At 40.1% G+C, this 12,656-nt stretch overlaps 2 protein-coding genes across 2 annotated transcripts in view; both read left to right on the top strand.

The window, feature by feature from the left end:
• The window catches only part of clcn6 (chloride channel 6), a 15,929-nt gene extending 12,304 nt beyond the window's left edge, over positions 1-3,625 (top strand). Inside the window, exons 15-23 of the mRNA XM_077617587.1 lie at positions 51-204; positions 1,120-1,276; positions 1,350-1,456; positions 2,054-2,240; positions 2,474-2,634; positions 2,723-2,879; positions 2,959-3,066; positions 3,152-3,277; positions 3,358-3,625. Coding sequence (XP_077473713.1) covers positions 51-204; positions 1,120-1,276; positions 1,350-1,456; positions 2,054-2,240; positions 2,474-2,634; positions 2,723-2,879; positions 2,959-3,066; positions 3,152-3,277; positions 3,358-3,438 — 1,238 coding nt within the window. The 3' untranslated portion in view covers positions 3,439-3,625. The remainder of the gene's footprint in view (positions 1-50; positions 205-1,119; positions 1,277-1,349; positions 1,457-2,053; positions 2,241-2,473; positions 2,635-2,722; positions 2,880-2,958; positions 3,067-3,151; positions 3,278-3,357) is intronic.
• Positions 3,626-9,432: 5,807 nt separating this feature from the next.
• On the top strand, positions 9,433-11,641 carry nppal (natriuretic peptide A-like). The gene is made up of 3 exons (XM_077602205.1): positions 9,433-10,340; positions 10,420-10,721; positions 11,538-11,641. The coding sequence occupies exons 1-2, from the start codon at positions 10,257-10,259 to the stop codon at positions 10,717-10,719; spliced, it is 384 nt and encodes a 127-aa protein (XP_077458331.1). The 5' UTR covers positions 9,433-10,256; the 3' UTR covers positions 10,720-10,721; positions 11,538-11,641.
• Positions 11,642-12,656: the final 1,015 nt, after the last annotated feature.

The following is a 12,656-nucleotide window of genomic DNA, read 5'->3' as shown; positions in this document are numbered from 1 at the left end:
TTTGTTATCATAATACTGTCCTATTAACTGGCCCCTATCTAACCACTCAGGTACCTTCAGCCCCGTGACACTATCAGTGTTTTTCCTGCTTTACTTCCTGCTGGCCTGTTGGACCTACGGTGTGTCAGTACCAAGCGGTCTCTTCGTCCCCTCACTGCTCTGCGGGGCCGCGTTTGGACGTTTGGTGGCCAACATCCTTAAAGTGTAAGTTTAAAAGTGGTATCCCATTGTACAAGATGTGAAAATACTGAGAAACTACACAGATACCGGTTATCACTATACAGTGCTACCTCGAGATACGAGCTTAATTCGTTCCGGGACTGAGCTCGTATGTCGATTTACTCGTAACTCAAATGAATGTTTCCCATAGAAATGAACTAAAAACAAATTAATTCGTTCCAACCCTCTGAAAAAACACCAAAAACAGGATATTGGATTGTAAAAACATTTTTATTTGTTCATAATCGCCATCTATTAACAAAGTAACAAATAACTAGTGGTTTAATAGCACTAAAATGTGTTTAATAGTACTAAAATTAGACGGATTTCGCGGAGGGGAAAGAGAGAAACAGAGAGAGGGGGAGGGACTTTTTGCACGGCAACGCGCTCGTAACATAACGTAAACAAATTTAAATGAACTTGGATAACGATGCAGCCACACTCAAAAACAAGTTTAAATTTGTTTTTGTTTGCCCCGCCTCCACCCAGACTTTTAGATGCAACCTATCGAGGGTTGTTTGCTTTTGTATTCCCTTCGAAATATTCCCAAAATGAAGCACACAAAGTCCTCACAATAGGATAACGCACGACCACTTGCCAACTTGCCCGGGAAGTAGCAGTCCTCTCGTATTAGTAGAAGCTCCGCCATTCGCATTGACTAACGGAAGAAAAAAACACAGAAAAAATGCAAGGCTCCATCCAGTGCTCGTTAGACATTACACAAGGGAGTTGTGGGGAGAGAGACAGTGCCCATGATGTTCTTATGAGCAGCCTCTCGCGTCCGCTGTCTGCTCGTATGTCAAAATTTGTCTCGTATCTCAAGATAAATATTTGCCCGAAATTTTACCCATATCTCAAATTGCTCGTAAGTCGAGGTACCACTGTATTTCTATCTGACAGGAAATTGGGGATGGACATCTATGCTGGGACTTTTGCTCTCATTGGAGCAGCTTCATTCTTGGGAGGCGTTGTCAGAATGACCATCAGCCTAACAGTCATCCTGATTGAATCCACTAATGAAATCACATATGGTCTTCCCATTATGATCACATTGATGGTATATGCCTCTTTACAAATATTGTATTTGACATGATTTGTCTTTCTTTGACATTTTCCATGTTGCTCACTAGGTTGCAAAGTGGACAGGGGATTTGTTCAACAAGGGTATCTATGACATTCACATCCAGCTGAGGGGCGTGCCACTTCTGGAGTGGGAAACTGAGGTTCAAATGGACAAGTAAGATTAGTGAGGAAAAAGTGAGAAGGGGGGATTTTACATTTGTCCCTGAAAATTGAATTTCTGGGGAAATTGCACCGGGATTCTTTTGCCCTGGTGCTCAGTAAAGGGTTACTTCCTCTTGATTTCTGGTCACTTGAGGTATATTTTAGGGTACTACAGGGTATTTCTCAGTCCTTTCACTTATATTATGGGAAATTTCTGTGTTAGTTCCTATACATATCAAGTTAATTCCTATTGATTTTGTGCCATTTCCGTTTAAAGTGCTGATAGATGTAGATATGCGAAATGCAAACCTTTTATTTGTATTACAAAGAAAAAAAGATTTTAAAACCCTGATTACACTATTTTAATCTCAGTTTATTTGATTAATTTAAAATGTATTCTCATCTCATTTTCTGAACCGACCTGGATTTGAACCCATGTCCCCCACTGTGAGGTCGACGCGCTAACCATTCAGCGGCCAGGCCGCCCTAAAGACTGTATTGACTGTGTAAATGTATAGAAAGTAACATTTTATATTTTCACAATTATTATAGTTCAATACTGTAAAAGTGAAGCGAAGAAACGTTCTTTCAAGCATGCAATCTATCACAGGTTGACTGCCAGCGACATAATGGAGCCCAACCTCACCTACGTGTACCCCCACACCCGGGTCCAATCTCTCGTCAGCATCCTGCGGACCACCATTTACCATGCCTTCCCTGTAGTTACCGAAAATCGACCCAATGAGCAGGACTTCATGAAGGGCAACATCCTAGTCAGCAACAACATCCACTTTAAGGTATTTTTCTGTTCCACATAAGCAACTGCTCGTTCTGAATGAAGCAGTTATTTAATACATCGACTGCCATTGATAGCACTAGACATCCAGTTTTGACTGGTAGAAGCTGGCAGCAAAAGATCGCAGTCAAAATGGCTTAAGTATCAGTGGCACTGTGTGCGATATCTGTGACTTGAGCTCTAAGGGTTCATCAAGGTCTACAATGAAGCTAGTGTCATCCGTCTGCCATGTAGAAATCCAGTGTTGTATCACGTGCGAGCGAGCAAAGACGACGCTGCCAATCCATGAAGTCGTACCCGTCCAGCGAGCTGAGGAACGTTTGCGACGAGCCACGTGCCACCGTGGAGCCAGCCGAGGAAGGCGAGGACCTCCTGCAGCAGATGTTGGAGCGGAGGTGTGACGGAAATAAATGTCATGGTTTACTCACAAAGAAATGAGGATATTTCATCTCATTGATCATTCTTGTCTTTTATTATGTTCAGGCATGTGCCCTACCCCAACCTGTGTCCAGACCAGTCTCCCAGCGAGGACTGGACGATGGAAGAGCGTTTTCGACCACTTACTTTCCACGGGCTCATTTTGCGCTCTCAGTTGGTCAATCTACTCATGAGAGGAGTTTGTTATGCCGAGAATCAGCCGGTCAGTGATGCTATATGACTATGTCATTTGGCTAAAAACAATGACTACAATGGTACAATGTTAATATATTTCTTGTCAGAGTGCCACTCAGCCCAGATTAACGTATGCCGAGATGACTGAAGATTACCCGCGTTTCCCCGATATCCACGACTTGGACCTAACCCAACTAAGTCCCCGAATGATTGTGGTACAGTCCATTCAGCCATTTGTCTTTCCATGTTAAAATTGTATTTTGGCTTTTACCGTGCTATAAACGTTCCCTCTCTTTACAGGATATCACTCCTTATATGAACCCTTGCCCATATACGGTGTCCCCAAACACCCGCATTTCACAGGTGTTTAACCTTTTTAGAACAATGGGGTTACGGCATTTACCTGTGGTCAATGCTGTAGGAGAAGTAAGTATTATATTGTCGTTACTGAAGCAGTTCACCTTAACTTGGTTTGCACTGACTTGTTCATTTTCTGTTCATTTCAGATTGTTGGCATTATCACAAGACATAATTTAACCCACGAATTCCTGGTGGCCAAACTGCGACAACACTACATCACTATTTAATAGGATCAGTTTTCGTTTTTTATGTGCATCACATCTTGAACTGACCCTTCCATTTTTGTGGATCTATTCTGTTCCATTTTTTTAAAAATCCCAATTCTGATTAACTGTTTTTGAACCACTTGAATTATTTTATCTTACTGCTTTTCATTATTAAATGTGTTAAAAATATGGAATTGATGAGCCCTGACTACTAGAATTGAGTTTTTGATTATGTCCAGTCTACATTATCTGCCAGATTTGAGGGAATACTGTACTTTGTTTGCCTATTTACCATTAGCGGACTTGTTGCCCAAAGGAAAATCTTTAAAAATAATGTCATGCAGTTGTAGTGTTATGATGTGCTTTAGAATTTGCTGAGTGCTGTTGTTTTGGTGGAGAAGGTCTTAGCCTGAGATCAAGCCGTTGCTACCCATCTGAACACGATAGGAGGCCTGTTGTGGGGTAAGGGTTGCTAAAGAGCTTTTAATGAGACACTATGTCATGTCTCGGAAACATCTGTGCTCTAAAAAGATGAGCATTCTCTAGACTTATTTGTTGAGAGTATGATCTGACTGAAGTCAAAGGATCCCCAAAAATTCCCTAAAACTCATGCGATGCAAAGAACCTTTTGGAAGCCTCCCCAAAAAAGTCATGTTTTGCCCCAAAATACATATTTTTTATCAAAACCATGCTGACACATTTCCACATTGGTGGACCTGCAAGATAATCTATAGATGGTTGTTGAAAAGACACAAAATCATCATGAAGGTGAACCAGAAATGCACAAAATCAATAAACGTGACCTGGAAGTGCCCCAACATAAACAAGAGGTCACGCAAAATTGGTAGGAAGTGACTCCAAATCGCACCGAATTCCGCAGGAAGGTCTCCAGAAATTGCATGTTCTACTTAAATACTAAAGATACAAATATAGACCTGACCTTTTTAAAATCAATACATGTATATTTTAACGCACACAATTTTCTCAAAGAAGTGAAACTCAGCTGGTAAGCGCACTGACAAACGCATAACGGCAGAAAGTGCATTGTCGCTACGCTTCAGATCACACGTCCCACTATTGAAAAAGACCGTTATGACAAGAGGCATTACTTTGATTTAATAGACTGTGTCCTGACAACCATGGATAATGAAAGTTATATTTTGAGCATGTGCTTGGCACTAAAAGCAATTTTTAAAAGAACCAAGTCCAATTGATGTGTTCACTTCATGGCCACGACAGGGAATTTGCACTAACTTTAAAATGTAAATAAGAGACAACACATTTAGGGTTTATTCAGGTGATGCGTGTTCAAAATAACATGAGCTAATGCTAAATATATGCAACAACATCCCTGCTGTGTGAAAATAACCTTATCTTTGCAAAGGTGCCACTGGAAGGGTCACATGTGTATGCTAGTCTTTCCAGTGCATGAGGGAAAGCATGATGTAAGGGCTATGAAGCATGGGATCAGTCCATGACAAGAATAGATAAGAGGGCTGATGAATGCCATGGAATTTACTGATGATGGCATTCTGCTTCAGCCAAAGTTTTCACAACACCAAAAAGGAGGACACTTGTGGCATTTTGTGAGGAAAGAAAAAAATGCAATTCTGAATGAACTAAATGTACTACCCACAATCAATTTTCTACCTGATAACAATATTATTATTATTATAGACATTCATTACAAGACAATTTATCATAATATACCGTTAACATGATATAGTCTGATGTATAACAGAAAAAGATACAGTTCTGGCGGGCATGCATTATTTCTTATACATTATCCTTCAGAACATTTATGGCTTTAAATGTGGAAACTAAATTTCATCACTACAAATAAATGCAAAATCAGGGGACAACAAACAGAACTTTCATGAAAACACCATGTAACATTTGCACAAAAAAATGTTTCACATTGCACAGAAAGAGATTTTACGCCGGGCCTGCGTGGGTTTTCTCCGGGTACTCCGTTTTCCTCCCACATTCCAAAGACATGCATGGTAGGCTGATTGGACACTCTAAATTGCCCTTAAGTATGAGTGTGAATGGTTGTTTGTCCCCTTGCGCCCTGTCATTGGCTGAACACCAATTCAGGTTGCCCCCCCACCTCTGGCCTGAAGTCGGCTGTGATGGGCTCTAGCACCCCCTGCGACCTGAGTGAGGATAAAGCGGATCAGAAAATGAGATGAGACAAAAGACAAGAGAATCCAGCGCTGATAAGTACAGCCAAGTACCACTTTGACTTTGGAAAAGTATTCAGTGGTGCCTACAAGTTGACAATACTCTATCAAATGTTGAGGTAAAATAGTAGTGTTTCACATTTCTCACTGTAGCTGCAGCAAGCACTGATGAGCACACTAGTATGTTGCATTCAGATGCAACTCCAAAAGGGAGGACAAATAAATGCCCTGCTTGGAGGTATCAAGATGCAAGGCCCACTATGCTTAATGTCAGATGTAGAACTACATGATGACTTCTGAACCACCCATAACCATTTCAGTTCAAGTTAAGTTAAGTTTAACAGTTAACAGCTCTGACTCAGTGTTTGTGAAAGCAATTGTCGGCTGCTATTTTCAGCAATGTTGTCAGTGATTACCAGTAAGTGGAAATGACACTTCTATTGGTGTCAACTTTGTTATGTCGCTGCTCTTCATGAAGGAATAGCCTCATTGTGTGTCCCAACTGCTGGTAATTTGACTAATTGACCTGGGTATTGGTTTTGGCGTTATTTGTATATGTGGAAATCAGATTTGTAAAATATGTTCTGTTTCATTTAACTGAGTATTTACATCAGTGATGACAGGGGATGAGCTTTTGCCGCTTTCTTTGTCATCACCTATCATGTGTGACATTCTTCACATGCACTGGCCAATACTGACACTCTGACAAATGTGTCATCATCATCATCATCAGTGGAATAGAGATAGATCGCCAGAAAGCTGATTTGAAGTGATTTCTGTATACTAGTTAACTTATGATTTTGTAGTTCATTCATTCATTTAACGTACTGCAAGGGTCGTGGTGTGTGCTGGAGCCTATCACAGAAGCAGGCAGGGGCACCCTGAATTGGTTGCAAGCCAATCTCAGGGAACAATGAATCGGACAACCACTCATGCTCACACCACACAGTGGTGAGCCGTCATGGCCTGTAAAGCCTTCTCTGCTGGCCTAAAAAAATATCTGAATCACAGACTGATGTTAATTATGTTTTGTCCATGAATACTTATCAAATAATTCCAAATTGTCTGTCAGCTTCCTTACATTGCTTTTCCCCTGGTTGCGCTGCAGATGTGGGTTTTCATATTTAAGCATTTAACCAATCACATTTCAGCCATTATTTGTTGCCAGGGTCAGAAATCAACCTGGACGCTTTCACAATCAGTTCTGCAGGCCCTGCAGCATAAAATAAGCGTGGATAAAACTGTTGTTTTAACCAATCAGATTTCGAGTTGGCGACACCAAGGCCTTCTCACAGGCGTAGGGATACGTCATCACTTTCACAAACTATGATTGGCTAGTGATAGGGTGGACTAGCCAGAGCTACCAAACTGTATCTGGAGCGAGCTGCACGAGCAAATATATTGTTGTGTTGATTTAATACCGGTTTTGTCAACCCCCAATGGCTGAAGGAGGAGAAGAAATTGATTTGTTTGCAGATTTACCGTCAAAGCCATTTTCAAGACGGACTTTTCAAGAAAAGCTGGACGTCATTAAGAAAGGCCGGACAACTCCAAAGCAACAAGCCTGTCACAACCGGGAACGGACATTTTCCGCCCAAAATCAAATAAAAACTTGTGCCAGAAATACGACAGGCTTAACTTTCAGCATTAGCTTTGATGGCGATAGAAAAGAAGGAAAGAAAGGAGGATAGATTTTGTGTACAAATAAAAATGATTTTTGGTGAGTAAAATATGGCTATATTCCTAAATAATGTTTAAATTGTATGAGGTTATGATTGATGCTTTTTTATGTGTCGCAGCTGTAGCTGCATTAAAGGTTTTATAGCCATAAAATAGTTTTTGAGGGTTGGATTGATTCAGACATAGCACTGAAGGTGTCGGTTTGAAATTCACAGCCCGCCACTGCAATCACACCAACACAGAGTGGGAATTGAACCCATACTGCCCACACCAAACCAGGCGGAAGAATCACTGCACCAACGGGTGGCTTGATTTTATTTTCTACCTGGTAAATTGTCAGGTTTTCTCCAGAAATCTGGCAAAGCATTGTGGTAAAGAATACAGATATCGTCAATCTGCTCATGTGATCAGAAATCGGGCCCATCACGTCATTTTCAGAGTATCAAAATCGTGAAAATTAAATTGAGTTTTCATCGTTTATTTTATTCTTAAGGATTATCCCATTGGCTCCAATTGACGCCGAGAGACGCCTAATTCATTTTGACTGGGAGGTCTGTCAGTTCTCGCTCCAACCAAGATAGCCACTATTATGCCATTCATTTCAAATACGCAGGGTTTTGGGGAGAAAAATACAAGTAAACCAAAAGTACAATGCAATTCAGTGCAATGGCAGAGAGCAGGGTTTCTTATTACATCATAAGATTTCATCATTACACTTTCAACTGTATCACCAGATGCCGTCAAAATGTGGTAAAAATATGAATATTTTAAATACTCTTCAGCATTCTTTTCACCAGACAAAGCCCACCAGGCTTATAAAACAAAGTAATTAACAATTAAATGTTGGTGAAGCTCTGATATAATTGTGACATTTACCAGTTGGGTAACATTCCTTTCAGGCTTCCTCATCTCAGTTATGCAAACTGTTGTTTAAATGACAGGTTGCTTAAGTGCTAATTAAGGATATTAATGGAGGGGAACCAGAGCAATGCACACTTCATGTCAGGTTTAAATGTCAGTAAGTAAAAAAATAAAAAATAAAAATAGTTTCTAAACTCATTTCATTTGTACAGAGGTCAGAAAACAATGGAACTTTTTTTTGGAGTGGGGGTATTGTTGTGTCATATATTGAACATGGAAAATGTCCAAACTAAAATGACTTTGAGAACAAATCAAAATCTTTAAAAGCATGAAATCTAAATGAAATAGAAGCAAGGGAATATTTGTTGATTGAGTGTTTTGATCTGAATGTGACAAAGCTACAAATCTTAATCTTTTCATTAAAATAAAAACGCTGCCCTTAGGCCTGAATCCAATTAGTATAATGGCCCTCCTGTGGAGAGGATGTTCAAATGTCAATTAGCAGCCATATACCTCCACACGTCAGGTCCACTTTACGGGGTCCAGGGCTAATTGTTACAGTCCATAAAATCACTCCAGTAAGCACTAGGAAGTGAGTCTAATTAACCTCTGACATCCTTTGATGGATGCAATATCCCATTTCAGATTCACTATCTGCCTTTACAGCATATGAATAAAATGGGAGTCATTTTTATATCTCAAAGGTACTTTAGCGGACGGCCCGGTGACGCGAGTGGTTAGCGCGTCGGCCTCACAGCTCTGGCATCCTGGGTTCAAATCCAGGTCACGTCCACCTGTGTGGAGTTTGCATGTTCTCCCCGGGCCTGCGTGGGTTTCCTCTGGGTACTCCGGTTTCCTCCGACATTAAAAAAAACATGGAGTTCCCTGAGAAAACAGTACTCGGGCGTTTGGTTGCCGGACGTTTGGTTGCCGGACGTTTGGTCGGCCGGACGTTTGGTCGCCGGACGTTTGGTCGCTGGACGTTTGACAACATGACAGAGAGTTTACTGTTGAAACCAGCTCTCAAAATTATATTCATGAGAAAGAGTTTAATATCTAAATATCTACTGTTGAAACCAGCTCTCAAAATTATATTCACCCAGGCGACCAAACGTCCGGGCGACCAAATGTCCGGGCGACCAAACGTCCGGCGACCAAACGTCCGGTGACCAAACGTCCGGCGACCAAAAGTCCGGGCGACGAAACGTCCGGGCGACCAAACATCCGGCGACCAAACGTCCGGTGACCAAACGTCCGGCGACCAAACGTCCGGTCACGGAGAAAACCCACGCAACCCCGGGGAGAAGATACAAACTCCACACAGGAATGTTGAAACCCACTGAGATTGAACTGTCCTTTGTCTCCTTGTGCCCTGTGATTGCCTGGCCACCGATTCAGGGTGTCCCCCGCCTCTGGCCTGGAGTTAGCTGGGATAGGCTCCAGCACCCCCCGCAACCCTAATGAGGATAAAGCGGTTCAGAAAATGAGATGAGAGAGAAGGTACTTTAGCACTGAATTGAATGGCTGTGCCACCCACCGCCCCAGAAACGTAACAACAGTTTTTGTTTTTGGTTTCAATAAACAACAATTTATTGTGTCACTAGAACATGAAATTACTACTTGCTGATTTTGTGCCACTTTTAGTTTATTTCTAGGGGATTTATAGGTTGTTAATTTTGGCGTATTTAATAGTCGCTTCCTGTTGATCTTGTGTCTCTTATTGTTGATTTTTTACATGAGTGGGTCACTCACCATCTTTTTTTAGGAGGTCATTTTATGTTCACTTTAAGAAATTTTTCAGGTTACTTTGTGTTCATTTTGCATCACATCCTGTTGGTTTTGGAGCATTGGAGTATTTCTGAAGGAACTTTCACATCAAACGACAAATGGCTGTATTCCTAATAATGAAACATCATTACAGATGACTCCATTCTCATTCACTTGTGTCTGCATGTACTCCCGCTCGTTAGAACATTAGCCACACATCATTAATTTTCCAACCACAGTGACGTCAACAAGTTGTCTATAAAGACTTTACCTGGTCGCGCTGAGAACCACAACAGCGCCAAAAAGAGGACAGGCAAGTCGCACTCCAGAAGAAATAAAAATAAAAGCATGAATCTGACTTTGTCATTTTGCTGCTTCAATCTGCTTTTAGTTTTTGATTATGGTCGAGGCAAACCCAACTCTGATCTACAGGTATGATCTTTTCTTTTTTCAACTACAAATACAGATTTTCCTAAATGTTTTTTCCTTTGTTGTCCTTCTCTCTGGACAGAGTTTAAAGCTGATTTTGGACGAGCTCAATGACGTGCCTCTTCAGTCTTCAGAGGAGATGCAAGATCTCACCAATGATGCCAAGAAATCAAAGCACGGCAATCTCGAGGGGGACGCGCGGGACTCCGCTGACTCCAACAATTCGGCAATGGAGGCAAAAGCGGACGTCCTTGCTCTTCTTTTCAAAGACCTCTTGCGGACCTCCAAGCGCTCCTGGAGCCGCTACAGGAAAGGCGGGCTAAGGAGCTGTTTCGGCGTACGCTTGGACAGAATTGGGTCATTCAGCGGATTGGGCTGTTGAGGGTACACATTTATTGTTGATTGGTAGCGTAGAAAGAAATTTTGGATGTCAATTTACATGAACACATTTTTCAATGTATGACATTCTCTAATACAAATAAAGCAGTTTGCTCTCGTGGCATTACCAATGAGCTCATTGGCTGCCGTTGATAATAATAATGTTGATAGAAGAACTAGATTTGGTTTAAAATTTAAAGGTTTTACATTGAACACACTATAACATTGTCAAATTAACATTTCTAAAACTGCCATTGATGGATGTCCAATCCATTTTGACTGGGCGGGTTCGCCGTGATCAATTGTAATATACAGCATTTCCAAGTCAATTCCTGATGATGTTTGGTCACTTTCTGATCATTTTGGTGCAGTTCAAGGAAGTTTTTTTGTCAAAAATAATGACCAATAATTGAGATACACTGAAAGAGTTGATAAAAAAAAAACACATACAATTGATTTTGGTCATTTATGTAGGATGAAAAAAAGGATTGTGTAACAAAAACCTGGGAAAATTTTAGTTTAGTATTTTACAATAGTGGATGCCATGTTTCAGGTATAATTATATAACCACTACATAATCAGATGGATTGGAACAAAATATTTGAACATAATTTGATTATAGTCCTATTTTGTGTTGCATAACTGACTTAAGAAAAAATACATTTTAATTTTTTTTTGCTCCGTTGAAACCACTTTTGTGCTAATTACTCTCCCCAAATCAAAATGGATTGGACGTCTATCTTCAATAATAGCAGATTTTGATATCGAGGGCGAGAGCTTCCTTTTATTCTTCATCATAATTCAATTCTCTTCTGTCAACAGGTGTATGGGACGATGATCCAGCAAGTATTAAACCATGATCAACACTTTACACACCACTGTAAATCATCCTAAACATGTGCAAGTTTATCTATTGTTATTTTGTGTGTAAAAAACGATTGCTTTCAATTATATTGTAAAGCAATAAAAGTATTTTGCATATAAGTGAGCGTGTCTGTCCAACCATTCCCCCACCAATCCATCCAATGTATATTGCAAAATATTAATATCCTGCACACTAGTGATGAAATGATTAACCAATATTTTTTTAACTGTTTTCCCAGTCGCTTTAGGACTTTTTTAATCACTCGCGTATCTGATTGCCTTTTGTCCAATACATTTAAATTGGGGACTGGCAATTATTCCCCAGTTTCAAATGGAGCACATTTCTTTTATTTCTTTTAACCTACAAGGTAACATAGGCCCCAATAAGTCCGTAATTAATTCATCATCTCAGATACAAAAATGTTAAAATTGGGCTCCGAGGATCCATAGGAACTGGCCCATGCTAAATAACTACCAAGTAACAATAAGTTTGGTTCATGAATGATGGAATTCCAAGTTAGATTGCACAAGAAAAAATACTAAGTGAGCAGTACCTTGACAGGGCTTCAGCCTGTAAAAATTAAAATTAAAAACTAGAAATGAACACACTTGAAAAGCCTAAAGAACCAAATCGATCTGCCAATGATTAATCACACCTAAAATGGAAATTAATGAGAATTTTTGTTTTTTTAAATTTGTGGGCCGCCAAAACTATGCAAGTTCTGTGTGCCTTAAATTATAAAATATTTTTAGGTGTAAATTTTTTAAAGAAAATGTATCATTGGTCATTTCAAAATTTTTAAACGTCAATTAATTGGGCTTTTTTTTTTAAATTGAGATTTTTTTTTTCCACAACTGTAAATCGAAAGAGACAGACATTGAAATCACGAAGAAAATTAAATATACAGCATGTCATAAGTAAGCACATTGGGTGAACTAGCTGCAAATTTAGCATTCATAATGTACCCACAATAAGTAGTACATGAACTGGACACCCTGAATTTGTGGCCAGCCAATCGCAATGTCTTAACAGGGTAATTTCAATTTAGAGCAGGGGTCCCCAAACTTTTTCTTGTG

Source organism: Stigmatopora argus, chromosome 1, assembly GCF_051989625.1.
Source record: "Stigmatopora argus isolate UIUO_Sarg chromosome 1, RoL_Sarg_1.0, whole genome shotgun sequence".
In the NCBI taxonomy this organism is placed as follows: Eukaryota; Metazoa; Chordata; class Actinopteri; order Syngnathiformes; family Syngnathidae; genus Stigmatopora; species Stigmatopora argus.
This window is presented reverse-complemented; position numbering and strand designations above follow the sequence as displayed.